The sequence below is a fragment of the Moschus berezovskii genome, chromosome 6, assembly GCF_049115385.1.
Source record: "Moschus berezovskii isolate FMDL1 chromosome 6, NW_MosBer_1.0, whole genome shotgun sequence".
NCBI lineage: Eukaryota > Metazoa > Chordata > Mammalia > Artiodactyla > Moschidae > Moschus > Moschus berezovskii.
In genome coordinates, this window is record NC_142465.1 from 30257548 (window position 1) to 30275434 (window position 17887).

The window sequence follows — 17887 nt, forward strand, 5'->3', positions numbered from 1 at the left end:
AAATCCAAGTTTCCACAAATATTATATGAGCAGGGCAAAGGAAAAGGCTTATTTTGTGCCCTTTGGGGAAAAGGCCTCTGAACCAGGCTTTCCATGGACCTGGGTTCAGAAGGTCCAAGGGAGAGCAATTTCTGAGCTATCTGGAGGTCTCCCAAAGGACCTGGCTGGGGGCAGGGGGGGGGGGTGGGGGTGGGCAGGGCAGGCGCCTGGGCTACCTTCACAGCCTGAGACCAGGGCCTGGCAGCCATTCGGCCCCTTTCTGACCCCCCTCCCCTAGCCCCAAGTCTTATTCTTTCCTGCCTGCCTCTCCCCAGGAAATCTCCGCCCCTGCCAGGAGAAGCCCCCCTTCGGCCCCCCCGCTGGTGGAGGCGCTGGAGGGGGCGCTGGCGGGGATCTGGAAGGTCTGGAAAATTCTAGCTGATTTTTTTCCCTCCGGGAGACCCCCTCAATACCTCACCCCCTACATCCACTCAGGTTTCTCTGGCTGGGCTGAGGAAAGACGGCCTGAGCTGGGGAAGGGCTAGGGTCTGGCTGCGCTCCTCACTGGCCTAGTTTGAGGGGAGAAGAAACTGTAAGGAAAAGACGGGCTGGAGAAGTAAGGAAGAAGGAATTTGGTCCCGGCCACGTCAGGAGTCCCAGAGCAGAAGAGAGCTCAGTTTCCAGGCTTTCTTTTCCGAGATGTCCTTGAATCGCTCAGGCCCTGCAGAAGGGCTCAGATCCCGGCGGTCTTCTTTTTCCCCTCGGCTCTCCGCCTCCGCCACGTTTCGCAAGAATCCTGGCGCGGGCCGGGGGCTGTCCTGCTGGCTCCGGCGCCTCCCTCCTTACTCCGGGGAGTGGGCGGGGGCGACCTGGGGCCTGGATGATGCGGCCTTTCTGGCCTTTGGGGGTCCGGGGTTCAGAAGCCGAGGACCCCAAACTACCAAAGGCAGGAAGAAAGGCCTGTGTGGGGCCGGAGACCAATGCGGCCAACCCGGGGTCCCACTCTACCCCCAAACCAAACCCACGCGGCCGTTTTTTTGCGGTTTGAGTGCGTTGCTCTGCGTGGAGAGCCCGGAGAGGCCTCCTAGCCCCCAGTGCGATCCCCGGGAGATCCGCAAGGCCGGATCGGCGCCGGGCCGGGCCAGGCGCTTGCAGGGGGCCGGGGGCTCGCAGGCGGCGGGCAGACGCGGGAGCGCTCAGAGCCTGATCCAACTTTCAGCCTGAGGCCGGCGGGCGAGCGAAGTAACAGAAATCCTGATATAAACTTTTAAAAATAATATCAGTTTTATTAAATATTCGAGAACGGATCCAGAGGTCGGATTTATACAGGAGGGTAACACGAGGGAATTTTTTTTTTTCTCCTACTGGCTAAACAAACGTCGTTCACTTTTTTTTTGTTTTTGTAATTTTCCCTCTTTTTTTTTTTCCCCTTTTTAAGATGGGATTGGAACACGGACGGTGCTAAACATAAATATAAATACAGAGACCACAAATACAGCTAAAAATATTCACACAGAAACGGTCACAGTTTGTAATATGCCTTAATGACCCCCAGGATTCTTTAAATACAATTCGCCTGGGCTGGGCATTTGCTGGGGCAGAGGGGCCGGGCGGGGGCTGCGGGGAGGCCCTGGGGGCTGCTGTGGGGCCCCGACGCGCCCTCCTCGGGCCTCCCGCCCTCCCCGGCTGCCAGGCCGGGCCCTGAGGCCCGGGAGCAGAGGCCCCCGGGGCCCGGGAGCCAGCTCTCTGCGCGGGGGCGGGGATGGGGGGCGCCGAGAGGGTGGGAGGCCAAGTCCTCGTTTGGAGGGAGATCTGTGGAGTCTAAAGCGAGGTTCAGGGACGAGCCCCAAGGCCTGGGCGGGGGAAGGGGCCTGCAGACGAGCCGAGAACGAGCTAGCGAGGGAGCGAGGAGGAGGAGGCGCCTGGTGAAAAGAGTTTGTGCGGTGAGGGAGGGGGGCGTCCAGAGTTGACTTTTAAGGTCCATATTTGACTCCCTAATTTTGTCTCAGGGAGTCCAAACACATCAGTTGTGCCAGTGATAAATACAGAGTGTGTGATTAGGAGGGTATTGGGGGCAGCGAGGGAGCAGGAGAAAGAGGAGTGGCAGGGACAATCCTGGTCACTCTTTCTGCTTCTCCTCTTCTGTCTCTTCCCGCTTTTCCTCTTTTCCGCCCAGGCTGTCGGCCGCGGCCCCTCCGCCGCCCCCTGAGAGCGTGGACGTGAGATTAGACTCTTTTTTCCACTTCATCCGGCGGTTCTGGAACCAGATTTTGATCTGTCGCTCGGTCAGGCAGAGCGCGTTGGCGATCTCTATGCGCCGGCGCCGCGTTAGGTAGCGGTTGAAGTGAAATTCCTTCTCCAGTTCCAGCGTCTGGTACCTCGAGTAGATCTGGCGACCGCGCCTCCGGTCCGCTCCATAGCCGACCCCTAGAGATCCAGGCACAAAACACACTACAAACAATCAGCAAGGCATCCTCTGCAGATGATCTAGCCTAGCACAGCCCTGACCCTCCCAACTTGGCCAGCACTCACGGGCCCCCTCCGGCTCCAGCCTTCTCCCCTCTGCTCTGTCCCCACCCCCAGTGGGGGTACAGCCGGGATCCTAACCTCATTCAGTGCACCCCCCCCCCGCGTTGGTAGGTGTGTCCCAAAGAAAGGTGTGTGGGGGTTGGGGGGACAGAACCAAGCAGGAAGCTGTAACCTAAAAGCTGGTTTTTCAGAAAAATCTCAAAACACTGGGGATGAGGCCCCGTTTCTCAAGGTCTGGGCTCCCCCATCTCCCCAAGCGCCCTAGCTCCTGAGAAACTTCTCCCCGCTTCTCTGTTCCATTCTCTCCCCCTCCCTTTTCCTCAGTCTGACTCGACTTTGGGGGGGTCCCCGACCCCCTCCCCGCATCCCCTGCCCTGTTCCTGCCCCCTCAACTCGCCTTAGAGCCCTCCAATCCGTCAGGGCCGAGGGGGCCAGGCCCCTGCAAGCAAGCAGGAGGCGAGCAGAGGGGGCAGAACAGGGGGCCCTGTCTCGGCGTCGGCGAGGAGACGAGCGTGATTGTTTTTATGGGGCCATAAAAAACTCTCTCCGCCCGTTCTTCTAGGGAAGCCGGTCATAAAGCCAGTTCAGTTTATTTAATTTATATCTCGGAGCTGTAAAACTCACCACTGTGCGAATTCATTCGCTGCATCCAGGGGTAAATCTGGATACTGGCTTTCTGGTCCTGGGGCGCAGTCCTGCCCTGCTCAGAACTAAAATCCTGAGCGATTGAGGTCTGTGTGTTATGTCCTAAGGTGTTTTGTCTGCAGTTTGAGAGCATGTCTTTCTCCTGGTAAAAGGAATTAGATCCATAGTCATACGGCCCTCGGCTGGAACTGAACACGACATTCTCCTGTGGCGAATAAAAGGGAGTCGAGTAGATCCGGTTCTGAGCCACGGCCGCTCCATAGGTCGAGAAATGCCTCACTGGATCATAGGCGGTGGAATTGAGGGCGACGTTGGGGAGGACGTCCTGGCCCCCGGCGAGGTGGCAGGATAAGGAAGGGTTAGTGAAGTAGGAATTCATCCCTTTGCCTTTACCTGGTCGGGCTATGATTTCTTTAATATTTATTTCTGTCTCCAGTTTGTACTCGGAACTAGATGGTTATAGGGACGGCTCCAATCCAGGACAGACAAAATGACAAAGTCAGCTGACCCCCTCCTAGCCAATCGCAAGCCAGATGTCAAGAAGGGGGAAAAAAATCGCTTCTGCTTCTGTTGATTCCCTAGTTGAGACTAAGTGTGTGCTTTCAAAGTAAGACTTGGATTTCTTTTAAAAATATATATGTAAGGAAACTGATTTGAAGGTGAAGGAAGGGTGAATGTCCGCGAGCACGGCCTTGGGGCCCAGAAAAGGAGAGTTGCACTCCCAGGAAATCTCTCAGCCCCAGCTAACTTTGCTGTGCTGTGGCCACAGGAGAAATCTCTGTATTTTTAATCTGATTTCATCTTTTATATCTGCCCTCTTCTAAAATTACACTTTGATTTCTCCATAGGAGGAACTCCTTCCTAGCTCAGGGGGTTCCCCAGAAATCTTACAGGAAATCCTGGTTTGATACTCCAAGGAGCTAGTTCCCATCTTTAAACCAGTCTCTTTTTACCCGAATAATTTTTTTAAAAAAGTCAAGAATGGAAAGAAATTGCATAAGACCTGGTGCTTAGAGGAAGGAGAGTGTATCTGAGAGTTGGGGGTGGTGGTGGGGGCATGTGGGGAGCCCCTAAGTCTAAAGAGGGAAGGCTGAGACTTCAGGGTGCAGTGGCAGAGCTGAGGTGTGCAAAGGAGCCATGCATCTGCTTCCTCTTCCTCCTAGCCCCCCTCTACCTCATCCTCCTCAAGAACCCCTTTTTGGGGAAACTCTTGCAGCATTTTTGCCTAAAAGGGAAAATTTATTTAAAAATACAATAGAAAAGGAAGAGAAAGAAGTAAAAGTGAGAGAGAAAAAGGAAGGAAGAAAGGAAGAAGAAAGAACTCTGAGAGTCTTTCTAGACACATCAACTCCTGTTTATGTTGGTGAGAATTTATGATTTGGAGCCAGCCAGGGCCGTTGGGGTAATTCACATAGCATCCAGCCAAAGAGAGAAGGCTGCTGGGGCTCTGATGGACACAGAGACACAGAGCGTCTTGCAGCCTCAAGCCCCTGCCCAGGGCAGAAGCCCCTGCCCCCCTCGGACGCTGTCCTGCCAAGGGAAGTGCCCCCGGGACCTGAGCTCTGGGGCTTGGAGTTTCCAGCCAAGGTTTCCTGGGGCGCTCTCTCCCAAGGGCCAGCCACACCTGGTGGGGCCAGGCCTCTCAGCAGCTCCCTACCCCCATTTTCTTCCCACCTGGGGGCTGAGAAAAAGGAAGAGAAGGTTAGGAAGAGGCAGCTGAGTCCGAAGCTTCTGAGGAGCCGCAGTGGGCGAACCGAACGGAAACAGCGGAAGGTGTGCAGATGGGCTTTTTCCTCCTGATTAATCCAAACTTCTTTTGATATTGTAACATAGGCCGAAAATGGTCTGAGTTGACAAAGAGCTGGGTGGTGGGGCAAGTGAAGGGAGCAGTGGAAGCTCATATTTTCCCCTCACCATTTTGGGGAGGGGGAGAACTGGCTATAACAAGAACCCGGATGTCGCCGGATTTTATGATCTTTTCCTTCTGTGTAACAAAGCGGAGTAATCAATGGGTAGCAATAAAGCCATAAACGGGACTACACTGGGAAAAAAACTCGTTTATTCATCTTCTGTAACGTTAAGGTTTCCCTGGAGTGTCGCTAGGGGGTAAAAATAAAGTTTCGAACCCAAAAGCAGACAGTGTGTAGGAGCTGATGGAGACAACATGTTAGTTAATACATGAACCTCCTTACGGGATGGAAGCGTCTTCCTGCGAGACAATTTGTGTTGGCTTTTAAAAATACAGCCCCAGTCCTTCAGAGAGGAGAGAAATGTGTTGGTATTTAGAAGAGTAGGGGGAAGGCCCCTATAATTATAAAGGCTCCCTCTCTTGGACCATACTTTCCTCTCCCCAAGGAAATGAAGGTGAAGTGTAGAGGAGAATTCTTAAACTAAGAAAGAAATTTTGAGATGAGTTGTCTCATTTTGGGGTGTCATGGCAGGTACACAAACAGACACCAGCATGAGCTGCTTTTCGCTCTAGAATCCAGCTGTCCTCGAATTCATGGCATGCCTGGGCAGGGGTTTCCAACAGCTGGCTGGGGCTCCAGGCCCCCTGGAGGGCAAGAGGGAGAGGGAAAGAGAAGTGGGGAGGGGGTGGAAGGCCGAGGGGGCTGAACTAAGGAACAAGTCAGTGCCCCCCTGGACACCAGTAGCCCCTCTTAGAGTTCCCAGTCTCAATTCTGCCCTAAGGACAGCAGTGTAACACGTAGAACAGGCCGGAAGAGAGAGTAAATTCCCTCCCCGCCCCCGCTTCAGAGAGAGATTGCTAGAGGGATAAATCATGTCAGTGATATTTCCTTCAAGATATTAAATTGTTGCAATGTACAACAAATTGAATGATGGAAGATAGGATGTCTTAATGAGGTTTCGTTTTCAATGAGTGTTGATTTTCTATGTATTTTTAAATCCTTTTTATGGGTGGATGGGGGAAGGAAGGACCTTGGAAGAAAGAAGGGGCTTCTGGGGAAGCAAGTGTTGCAGCTCCCCAGCAAGGATGCCTGGGTTTGTTTCCTTGAGCCCCTTCTAAACCAAGTGTGGAGAGGAAAAATGTGCCTAAGTTGGGGAGAGTCCCTTTTGGGGCCTAAAGGCAGTGGGTGAGGGGGTGGGCGCCCTGAGGAGCAGAATGTAAGTCTCAGCCCCGGAAAGTTAAGTGTTTTATTACGTCCCTAAACAGAGGGCAGAGACTGAAAGGTCTCGCCAATTTATAATGAACAGGAACCAGCTGCTGGGGGGGAAAGGCAGAAATGCTGGAAGAGGGGAGAAGGGGAAGCAGAAATACAGATAAATTCTGCCACTGCTTAAAGACTTTCGGCAAAATTAGTTTCTAACACACTTTCCCCCCATCACCTTTCGTTCCTCAGGAAAGAAGCCTTCTTCCTTCAGTTAGATCTTTAATTATGCAGCTGAAATTTGCTGGAAGGATTCGCTCCAAGGGGGGAGAGCAAGTCAGATGAGCCGAATATTCCCTCCATTGGATTATATTTTCCTTTTCTCATTTCATGTTAATTTTATTTTTTTGGCAAAAGAACCACTGTCTATGGGGGGAAAGCTGGGACTTGGGTTTTTCTAAATATATTTATATTTTCCTGTTAAATTTGTCTGAAAACAATTATGGAAACTCATCAGCAGAAGCAAGAACAGATGTTTTATTAAAACTGCAGTTGAGCTCTTGTAAATATGCACAAGTCCTGGGAAGGAGGGGGGAGAACTAGTTCTTTGTTTCTATAAAACAAGCGTAGAGAAATCAGAGAACACCCCCTCATCAGGCCCGTAGGTCTCCGACTTTCTCTGCCCCTTCAGCCTCTGGAATCGGGAGGGGGGTTGGCGGCAAGAACGGATTTTCGCTTTTGGAGCTGGAATCAGTGGATTCAAAAACAGAATTCAAAAAACACAGAAAAGGAATAAAGGGGGAAAGTTGCCGCTCCCTGTCCCAGCAACCAAAACACATGCTTTTCATGAACACTAATTATAGGAGAGAACTCACTGTAGGCATCCTGAGCCTAAATGGGGGGCAGTCATTGGTCGGGAGTCCCCAAGGGTTGCATTGGAGGCTGGACACTGGAGGGTTTCCCAGGGCAAGTATTAACGCTCCTATTCCAGCCTTATCCTGCTCCAGACTGGGGGCTGGGGGCCTGTGTAGCTCTGAACTGGGAGAGGGTGGCTGGGACTGGCCTCTGGCCCTGGAGGGGTTCATGGGTGGGCCTCACCTTGCCTGCCTTTGCTTTCCACTCTGCTCTGGGAAATATATTAATTTCTTGGGGAAGGGTATGTGCAGTGAGAGGCATGAGATCTGGAATTTTTATTTGGGGCCAGTCTTCTCCAGAGGTCCTGCTTAGTCTGTGTTCTGCCAGTCTTCTCTCTCTCCCCAGATCCCCTAACTCTGCCCTGCTGTCTGTGACTCACCCAGCCTCACACACCGAAACATACACACTCCATTCCTGGCTGCCGGCGCCACCAACTGAAGCCCGGCGCCTCCGAAGGCTGCTCAGGGACGCGGGCACTGGAGCCGCAGGACTCAGCACTCGGCCTGAGCGCCTGGCTGCCTGGAAGCCCCTACAGCTGCCCGGCCCACCCCCTGGATCCTCAACTTCCAGGGCGGGAGAGGAGCGGTTGCCCCACTGGCCCCTTTTGTGCCACTGGGCGAGGGCTGAAATCCCTCTTGCAGAGAAAGCTGAGTTTCAATAATTGTTCAGCTCACCTCACAATAGCACTGTTTGGTTAAGGCTTTGCTGTTCTAGACTGACTGCTCAGTTGGCCCGACTGGCTTATGATAGGATTTTTTTTTATTTAAAAATTAAAAAAATAAATCCTACTCCAAATGCCTAGTGTTTTGTGTAAGAGATCCTTTGATCTCCACAGAATGCAGAGTAAAAGGCTTGCAAAGAGAGTTTCCTAGTCCGTCAGAGAACCTGAACGCAGGGAACTGGGTCTGCCTGGGGACACCCCAGCATGGCTGACCCAAGGAGCTCCAAACTTCTCAAAGATCCTGTGGGGAAACTGTCTGAGCTCATACCTCTCCATATAAGCGTCGTACTGCAAAAAAGAATGCTCTTTCTCCTTTCAAAGTTGAGGCATGGAGACACTTGGAGAAAAGTGAAATTTAACACACCCAGCCCGGAAATGGAGCCCATCTGGGGGTGCTGATATTCTGGGGACAGGGCCCAGGCTGGCCAGCTGAATGGAGTTGGGGGGCAGCAGGGAGGCGGGACAGAGGAAAAGGCCAGATGGGGCATGTCAAGCTCCTGAGAACTGCCCCAAACACCTCAGAGGCCTGCGCTTTTGAGCTGAGAGGTTGAGAGGCTGCTCAAGCTGCTTTTGCTTTATTTGCAATTAAACAGAGAAGAAAGGTACCTGGGGGGGCTCGGCTAACTCACATCATATTTTCTCTTCTCCCTCTCTCTTTCCAGATTTCTGCCTGACCATTTTTTACCACCACTCCACTTAATGCTGCTACCATCAGCAGACACAAACTCCCACACCGGCATTTGTTTGGCTTCTCTGGCTGAAGGTTAAGAAGTACAGTAGGTCTTCAACATCTCTGTCTCATCGCACTCAGCCCTGAGCCCCTTTGGGCCCCCTCTGGAAGAAATCATTTCTGGCTTTGGAGGCCTGGCCCCCAAGCCTCCCACCTCTGTCCCAAGCAGCTGAGTATCAACTGAGGAGGGGGCATACAGAGAGCCTTCAGACATAGTGTCTCATCCCCATTGGGAATGGGGGGGGAATTCAGACCCTGAGTGACATTTCAGGGAGGGAAAGCAAATAGTCTTGCTTGGCCCAGGAGGGAAAATTAAAATCCAGAACACTCAGAATATTTTTGGCCCCCAGAATGAAAACAAAGGATCCCAATTTTCTGGCTTCTCCTATATCCCTCCATGCAGAGTACTGCTTGGATCCATTTTGGAAATTTTGAGAACTGTAAAATTAAAGAACAAGAACGTGGCATTTATGACGTCACAGTGAGTTGTCATGAGGAAATTGTAAATGTCATAAAAGTTACTACATACAGCAGGAGTTTTGTGTGTGGGTTCCCTGCCTCCCCTCACTTCCTGTCCCCCCACCTGTCCCCTTCTTCTTCCCCTGGTCTAAGTTCTCCCACTTGAAAATAAAATGTTATTATGTTCTGGAACAGTAAGCCAACAAGAAACACTGTCCTCATTTCCCTATAAATAATTTGATCCTTTATTGTTTGCAGATCTGAAAGAACCATTTAATCTGCGCTGGCGAAAAGAGGGAAAGAGATGGGGAGGGGGAATTAATTTCAGAAACGAGAATATTACTTACTTCGATGATACTTTCAGATTTGATAGCCAGGAGCAAAATTAGAGGCGAACAGCGGCCTCTCCGACTCTACACCTGGCGAGATTGGAGATTTATAGGATCTTTAGTGAAGGGGCAATTTAATTTTGTAGGATTTGCTTAAATTCACTGCTATTTTGGGGGGCTGAGGAGAAGGGAGGGTGATGGGGAGAGCGACATGCTTTATCTAGCTTTATGCATCCGCCAACATTAGCCTGATTTAAAACCCAACAACCTGTGTCTCAGGGAAAACTCCTGCGGAAAGGAGTGGGGTGAGGGGGATTCGGCTTTCTCAAGGAGTGCGGCCCCCTTAACCGAGCAGTTGCCAGGGGAAAGGAAAAAAAGCTGGAGGCCAGGGGAGGGCTGCTCTGTCTCTCCACCACCAGGACACCCGGAGGTTTATGGTGTCCCCATAATTCCCCCGACCCTATAAACAGCTGCCCTATTTTAGGACGATTTCTGCTTCCTCCCCTTGGAAAGGGAGCATGAGGGAGGTGGGAATGGCAGGAGCAGGGTGCCGGAAAGGGGAGGGAGTTCAGGATAGCACCGCACTTTGTTCTCCTGGGTGAGTTTGCTGTTTGGCGGGTTTCTGACACAGGGTGGCAGCAGACAAAACAAGTAAACAACTCACAGACACAATAAACAGGGGCGGCTGCAGCGCCGTGGCAGAGGCCGTGGGCCGTGGTGAGGGGCACACTTTGGAGGTAATGTTACCCTGGCACTCGGGGCCGCCAAGGCCTAAAAGCTCAAGGCTGCCCTTGGTGCGAGAGAAGATGGCAAAGAGCTGCACGCCTCGCACCCGTGGCAAGTCTGGACAGGAGATTCTGGGGAGGAACTTGATCGCCTAGGGAGTGGAGTTAAACCCCCGCCAGCTCCTCTCCCATCCTTACTTTCTTTCCTGGGGGTTTTAATGGACATTTGTACCCCAGCCTCTGTCTTTCCTTGGGCCCAGAAGGGAGAAAGCAAGCTGGTTAATTCTCAGCCCTGGCCCACACTCAGTGCTCTAGGCCCACAGGCGGTCAGACCAAGCTTCAGCTATCTCTCCGGCTTAGGTAGCAGAAAGGATTAAAATAAAGTCCCACCAGTAACCAGATCTAGGTTTCTGGGGAACTTTGAGATCCCTTAGTCCGCTCCACAGATGACACAGGCAAAGCTGAGATCCCGTAAGCAGCCAGAGCGAGCAGAAGTGGGGAGACAGGCATTCACCGCACCGCCATCGGTCTGGCTGGCTTTCTCCAGCGGCCTCTCCAGGCACCTTAGTCCGTCCACAGCCACCCCAGATCATTGCCCAGAGGCCACCTTGTTAACCACTCCAATCTTCTCTGCCGCCTCAGCGAGGCTTCGAACACCAGGGCCCAGCGACTGCTCAAAACTGCTCACAGGTATGTCTCACCCACCAAAGTTTCCCACCAAACTCACTTCCAGCACAACTGGGTTCGCCTGCTCAAACAATCCTGAGCTGGGGAAGTCTGCAGGAAGGTGTGGAGAGGAAGCAGAAGGGAGTCAATCTTTCCCCAGCCCAGCTGCTTGGACAGCGAAGGCAATAAGGTCTGAGAAAACCTTTGTGGCATCTCTCGGTTACTGATACCCGCATACTCCGATTCCAGCACGAACATATTTTCAGCAGAGCACGCACAGAGGGCACCCAGTGTGCCTCCTTGAGCCCCAGCCCATCTAGTGAGGGCTAACAAAATTTCGCACGCACATAAAATGGTGTTTGAGCGAATATAGGCATGGTAATACACAATTAACCACTGAGGAAACATGAGTCTGTATATATTTGTGCAGAAGCCTGCGCCCGTACATTTGAGCCTCTATCTAATAAACGTATAAAGCTACCAAGCCTGGTTTTGGAACACAACAGCCAACCCAATAAGGCCGCCTTCTCCAAACAAGGTCGCATTCTTCGTGGGGATAACAACTGTCAGACCAGGGAGAGAAAGGGTTTGCTCTGCCCATTTCTCCTTAGCTAGGAGCTGGCACATGAAATACAGCCTGTGGCAGGACTGACAAAGCCCCGTAAGGGACAGGCCTGAGGTACCCAAAGAGTGGACTCAGTGGAGACTGTGGGGGGCCCTGGGCTCAAGGGAATGTCACTAGACCCTGACCCATGGATTCAGGGCTTCTGCCCAGCCTGAGCTCTGGGTGTGCAGAGTCCTTGAGCCCGATTCTATTCTCAGCTGCTCTGGCTATTATTAGATAATCACAGCAGTGTCCTCCTGATCTTGGGACCTTGTCCACAGGGAATGTGGCCTGCAAGGAGGCTGAGGGTTGCCACGGGTGTCCCCTTTTGTGCTTCTGTTTGAGTGCCATCGAAGGAGAGAGAGAAAGGAAGGAAAATCGAAAGTAAGGAGGGAAGGAAGGGGCTGGTGTTTGGGGCTGGGTTTTTCCCCTGGCCAGACTAGAAAATGGAAAACTAGAGTCAGTCACTGCTGCTAGACTGTCTCTGCATCCCTCTGGGTCCTGAGGAGAGTCTAGGGGTGAAATGAGTGGGAGCCTGCAGGAGCCTAGCCAAGAAGGGACAGAAAATCAATGTATAAAAATAATATATAAGGACATTTCAGGATGGTGCTGCTAACCCGACAAGCACCAACCCTACCACTGTGAAATCTCACCAACCACTTTCCTTCGGTTAGATCCCTCTAGGCCGATGGTGATACCCCACCCTAACCCAGGCCCACCCCTCCAAAGGGAGGGGGCCCCCTCTAGTATTCCAGGTGAATCCCCACTGGCCCGAGTGGCCTTCTCCGGAAACTGTTGTCCTGGGGGGGGTTAGTGAACAAAGACTTGTCCCCCTCCCCCAGTCACTGCGGCCATCTGCTGGGGCGGGGGCAGACAAAATACAGCGAAAGAGAAATAGAGGCCTCACCGATCGGCGGTTCCCAGAATACGCCAGGAGAAAAGCTCCCATTTTCAGGCCTCCGGGGCCCCTCCACTGGCCCACGGTACTCCCCTCGCCCTTTGCAGGTCGCACGGACTCGGGGTCTGAGCGGCCGCGGCCTGGCTCCCCGGGGCGTCAGCCCCAGGGCCGCGCCGGGGCGGCGAAAGAGCGCGCGGCAGCCGGAGCGGGCGGCGGGCTGGGCCCATTTGGGGAGAGCCAAGCGCTTTTCTCGATCGTAAACAAGGAACGCGAAATTAGCCCCTCGGCAGACGCCTCTGCCGACACACACAAGTCCTATTGCGGGGGGTGGGGGGAAGGGGGAGAGAAAATGCCATTTCTTCCCCCGGGAGAATACCTCCCAGGCCTTTATGTCGGCTGCGAAAGGGGAATTTTGGGGGGGCAGGAGAGGAAGGGAAGGGGATTGTGGGGGGAGGGGAGGGAAGATTCACCGTCAACTAGGGCCCAAGGGGTTTGATTTGAATGCAGTCGAACTATATTTTTTAAAATTTGATAAAACAGGTTATCTCCCCCCCAACCCCCAGGCGACCAGTCTGGGTTTAAACAGGAAATCGAGGAGCAGTCCCCTCCCCCACTCGGGCTTGGCGCAGAAGCCCAGTCCCGCGTTTGGGAGAGGATGGGGGGTGCTCATGGCTCGGGCTGAAGGGGACTCTGGCCCCCAGACTCTCGGATCTCTCCAGAAGTATGCACTCTCCCCTCCCCCAGCTCTGGGGTGTGTCTTCCTTGGGTGTGTAAGCGAGTGTGTGTGCGTTGCCCTTTATAAACAGAAGCTCACACATATAGGGGCCGCCTCGGACCCAGGCCAGGGAGCAGGGCGGGGTCATATATCAAGCTGCAACACATTCAGGGCCACGTACATTTGGAAGAAATTAAGCCACTGTGTTATGAAACCATATGTGTTGGGTTAAGACTATACAACACGCCATTAGCACCAATTATTAGGAAGATCCCCAGCGCCCAGGACCCTCCGGGCCGCCCGATTCTGAGTCCCGACCCCATAAGCCAGCCGTGCCCCAGCCGTGCCTTGAGACCTCACTACCTCTGCTCGTGCAGGAGGCCCTGCCGGCGAGGCCTGGTCCCTGTCCCCACCCATTCTAGGGCCTCTCCAATTCCCACCTCCGCCCCAGACAGGGCAGATCACAGCCCAGAGCAGCCAGGCGACGCGGGTGAAGCAGTCCAGTTGGTATCCTGGGTGGCGTGGCCGCGGTTGGGGGTGGTGAACGCCGGGCCGGGGAGGGGGGAGAGAAGGCAGATTGGCCCCCATTCTCCAAGCACAAGATGGCTTTTGAGTACCGAGTCCCCCACCCCCACCCATCCACCCGCAGTGCAGAGCACCTCCCATCTTTCCATCCGCTCGAGTTGGGGTGGAAGCAGGGGGTGGGCAGACGCTCTCCCCTCCGCTGACGCGCACCAGCCACCAGCCTCCCCCCTAATTGCCAATTAACAGGCCCCGCCGCCCGCCTAGCTGCGCTGTCTTCCTGCTCCGCGGCCGGGCCCTGGGCCCGCACTGCGCATGTGTGAGCTCTAGCGGTCGCGCTCTCCGGGAGGGAGGGGGCTGCGGAGCAGGGAGGGGGCGCTGGAAAGTTTGTTTGGGGGTTGGGGGGCTGACTCTGCTCGGAGGGCATTGGTTACAGCTTACAAGTTCTCTCTTCTGCCCCGGATTTTGATCTCCCGAGCCCCCTCTGTCCCAGTCCCGTTAGCCAAGAGGCCGCGGATCTATAACAGGTAAGGACAAGGTCCGCGCACTAGACCCCGGCCTTGAGCCCCACGCAGTCCTCTGGATCCCTGACCCCCAACTTCAGCGTACAGTGACATAAGGACAACATACTTCCCCCACTACCATATTCCAGTTTAACCCAATTTCTCCGCCCCCCACTTTTCCTCCCCATAATTGCCACGCGCCCACCCTCTTGCCCCCTCTCCTTTCTAGCCGAGACGAGCCGCTGCTGTCCTTATCTTGAAACCGGCACCCAGCTACGGACCATTAGTTACACATTTGAACCAATGAGGAGGCACTTACCGGGCGCTGCTGCCACTCTCCCTCTCCCTCTCTCTGCCTCTCTGTCCCCTCTCTCTCCCGTCTGTCCTCATTCTGCGCCGCTGCCGAGCCTGTCCCGGCTCCACGTACAGATACATGTGTGTATATACTTTATAGAAATTTTAAAATAAAAAACAATAGTCCCAATAATTAAAAAAGCGAAATAAAATTGAGAGATGCAAGAAGCGGGCAGGAGGGAGAGCTTAGGAGAGGGGAGGGGCGGAGGCATCTGCAGCTCCCTATCTCAACTCCTGCTCCCGCATTCCCCCTGCCCCTTGGGGGGCTAGAGGGTCGGGAAGGGAGAGAGGGGTGCCCTCTACTCCAGCCTCTCCCCCCGCCCCCCTCCCCAGGTGCCCCCAGCTTCCGGCAACTCCAGCTGGGAGGAAAAAAATTAAATGAGGGGAGAAAATAATTATTAATCAGATTAATAAAAAAAAAATACTAGTAATGAAGGGAGCGCCCAGCGCAGGTTTCCCTGGCAATGGTTAGGCTCTTACAGGGAGGACTGTTCTGCGGAGCGCTCCGAACGGACAAACCACAATAAAAAGTTCACGTTCATGGATGGAATCCACATGACTTCTTGTGGCCAATCCAACTTGTGAGTCGATCGTAAACTTTTATTACTCAGCTGTAAATTTTCTGCAAACAACCGGGAATGCGATGCATTTGTGTAGCGTGTGCAAATGGGCGCCGCGGTCGCCATGTTTACCCAATTCTCTCGGAGAGGGAGCATCCCCCGACCCCCACCCCACCCCACCCCCACCCACCGCCCACTCCCCACGGGCCGGGTTGCTCCTGGCTAGCGCGGAAAGGGCGAAGGGGGGACGTGACAGGAGATAAGGAAGGATTCTGGCGCTGAGTCGGCTGCCTCCCTCTGCCATGCCGGATTTTACATATTTTCCTTAATAAATGGGGTATTAAGGTTGGCTCTGGGGGAACCAAAGCTTTGCAAAGATTTGTGGCATTGGGGCACTGACGGCAGGCCCGGCGGCGTGAAGGGACTGAGAAGGGATGCTCAGCCTACCCCTATCATTTTTTCTAGGAAGAGAACAACATCCTTCCCACTGGGGCATAGGGGAAGCCCCCCACTCCACCCCAGATGGGAACAAGGGGGGCAGGCCGCTGGAAGCCTCATAACCAAGACTGACCTGGCCGTGGTCTGAAGAGCCGAGAGGGTTTAGACCAGCCCTGGGCAGGCCTGTGGAGGCAGCTTGGGTGGGGGGCGGGGGTGTGTGTGGCAGACGAGAATGGGGAGCAGCCTGCAGAACTCCCAAAGCGCCCCTCATCCCCAGATTCTTTTCTCCGAGAAAGTGACATTCCTCCCCACCCCCATCCCCAAGACCATCCTTACTGTCAGGTCTCCTTAGTTCCTAGGTTCAGATGGCAGATTCCTCCTAATCTTTTTAGAATTAAATATAAAATTAAGGCCTATGATCGATCTTAGTTCCCAGTTCTTTTTCCTTCGGGTGCATGGTCATAGGAAGCCTTTTTCTGTCTGTTCAGATGGCCCAAACCCATCTGCCTTTTTCAGAAAAATTCCAATGTCTGGGCAGCTAGGACACACCTTGAAGGCCTTGAAAAAAGAATCTATTCTTCCTTTAAATTCCACCTTCCATGCTAAACACCAGAGCACGGGAGACTCCAGACCCCTGATTTTGGCAATGAATCCAAGGTGAGGGAGCCCAGAATAAATTCCCCCATAGAGACTATTTGCCAACCAGTCACCACCCAGCCACTCTCCCCAACCAGCTGGAGATTTGAAGGCCCAAAGCTCTTCTCTTGGTTCCCAGTCAGGTTGGCATGGGGACTTCCATGGCTGGGTGCCCCACCCCAACCAACAGGGGGTCCCCTCATCCCCTCCCCAAACTTCCTCCACAGTAAGTGAAACAGTTCCCTCAGCCGGATGCACGGACCTCGTTTCTTTTACAAACCCACCCATAAATTTTATAACAGGTAGTTAAAAATTACGACAAGGAAGCACTGGCCCAGCTTTTCACAATGGGCCTTGGGGAGAATGGGACAGCTCTGCAGGCAGTTCACCGGAAATTTTACTTCTAGTCTGTGGCACAACCTGTTTTAGAGTTCGCTTTAACTGGCACGGGGTGACTTTCTCCAGCACACAGCCGCTGGGGCATCTCATTTGGGGAAGCTGAGGCTGGGGAGGCCAATCCTTATTCCCATCCTAGGGTCCCCCAAGGAGCCTCTTAGGGCACTTATTACCTCCGTCATCCTCCTCCCCCAGATCCCCTACAGGCCCGCAATTCCCTTGGCCTCTACAACGAAGTGGGGAGGGAGAGACAATGCCGAGTTTTTTTTTTTTTAAATCCTGAGAAACGAATTTGCCCCCCAACTTAATAGCTGCATTATCCTGTCTCTACGGTTGAGATTAGAATAATAAATTCAAGGCGAAATGAGCGAGATGCTTCAACTCAGCATTTTGAAAGACACTATTTTTCACAAATCACAAATAGCTTTCGGAAGCCACTTTGATTGGCTAATAAAAAAGTAAAGAATGGGAGAAAGTCCTAGCTGCTGCAGCCGAATGGTCCCCATTCCGGTAATGGGACGGCGGGAGTATTTGGGAGGACGCGTTTCTAAAGAGAGCGCATCCCCGCTCTCAATTAAGTTCTCCCATAAAACGGGTTTTGCCTCCTTTTCTCTCCAAACGAGAAAACAGAGGCGGTGGGCACCACGGGTGGGGGGAGGGGGTGCTGTAAGAGAGGGCGGCTGGAGCTCTCTGGGTCTGGCCCACCCGATGCTTCGCATCTCAAGCGATGCTGGGCGCCAGACGTACCCCGCCCTCCGACGCCGGCTTGGGGCCACGGGCATTGCTGCGCACGGCCGGGGTTGAATGGGGCATTGGGTGTGGGGAAAATTCGGTGAGGTTCTTCAAAGCCATTTAGTGTAGGGTCAACCCACACAGCTACTGGGCCAGCGGTTTTTTATTAATAGCAAGCATAATTCCACATTTCAAAATGAAACGACCCTCGCCGGCCCTCGGAGTCTGGACGCCCGTGGGAAGGCCTGAGGTCGTCGAAGCGAAATGCTTTCTATTCGGGCCTCGCCGGCGGGCAGCCGGTGTTTCCCCGCAGCAAACGGGGTTACCTGGCTGGCCCCGCGGCTGGCAGCTGGGACCCCAGGTTCCGAAAGATTTCCCCCAAAGCTGTTCAAAGCTGTTTCCGACTGCCCGCAGCCTGCGCTTCCAATCGGTAGCCTCACTCGGGCCGCAGGAGTCCCCTATTAACGACGCCTGATCCAATCCTGTATTCAAGACCACTTGGCATGGGAGCCAGGGACTCAGACGCGGATGAAATTACACAAAACTAGAGTCGACCTGGGCGAAAATCATTGAACGGGAGAACAGAGAGAGTGAAGGGAGTAAGAGAGAGAGAGTTCTGGCCTCAGAAATTATTTCAGCCTTTGGGGTCTGGGTTTTTAAGACCAAAAGATCCCTTCCCCTCCCCTCGTCCCATCTCTTGACTGAATCAGACGGCCTGTAT

The 17887-nt window shown here is 53.6% G+C and overlaps 1 protein-coding gene across 2 annotated transcripts; it reads right to left on the minus strand.

Moving 5' to 3' along the window:
- Window positions 1-1244: 1244 nt before the first annotated feature.
- HOXC6 (homeobox C6) lies at window positions 1245-12636 on the minus strand. 2 transcript variants are annotated; one of them, XM_055394492.2, is made up of 3 exons: window positions 12320-12636; window positions 3133-3478; window positions 1245-2406 (listed from the first exon to the last, which is right to left on the minus strand). In XM_055394492.2, the coding sequence occupies exons 1-3, from the start codon at window positions 12359-12361 to the stop codon at window positions 2099-2101; spliced, it is 696 nt and encodes a 231-aa protein (XP_055250467.1). In that variant the 5' UTR covers window positions 12362-12636; the 3' UTR covers window positions 1245-2098. The 2 variants fall into 2 exon arrangements, with proteins under 2 accessions (XP_055250467.1, XP_055250465.1); XM_055394490.2 differs by lacking the exon at window positions 12320-12636 and having other exon boundaries at window positions 3133-9395.
- Window positions 12637-17887: the final 5251 nt, after the last annotated feature.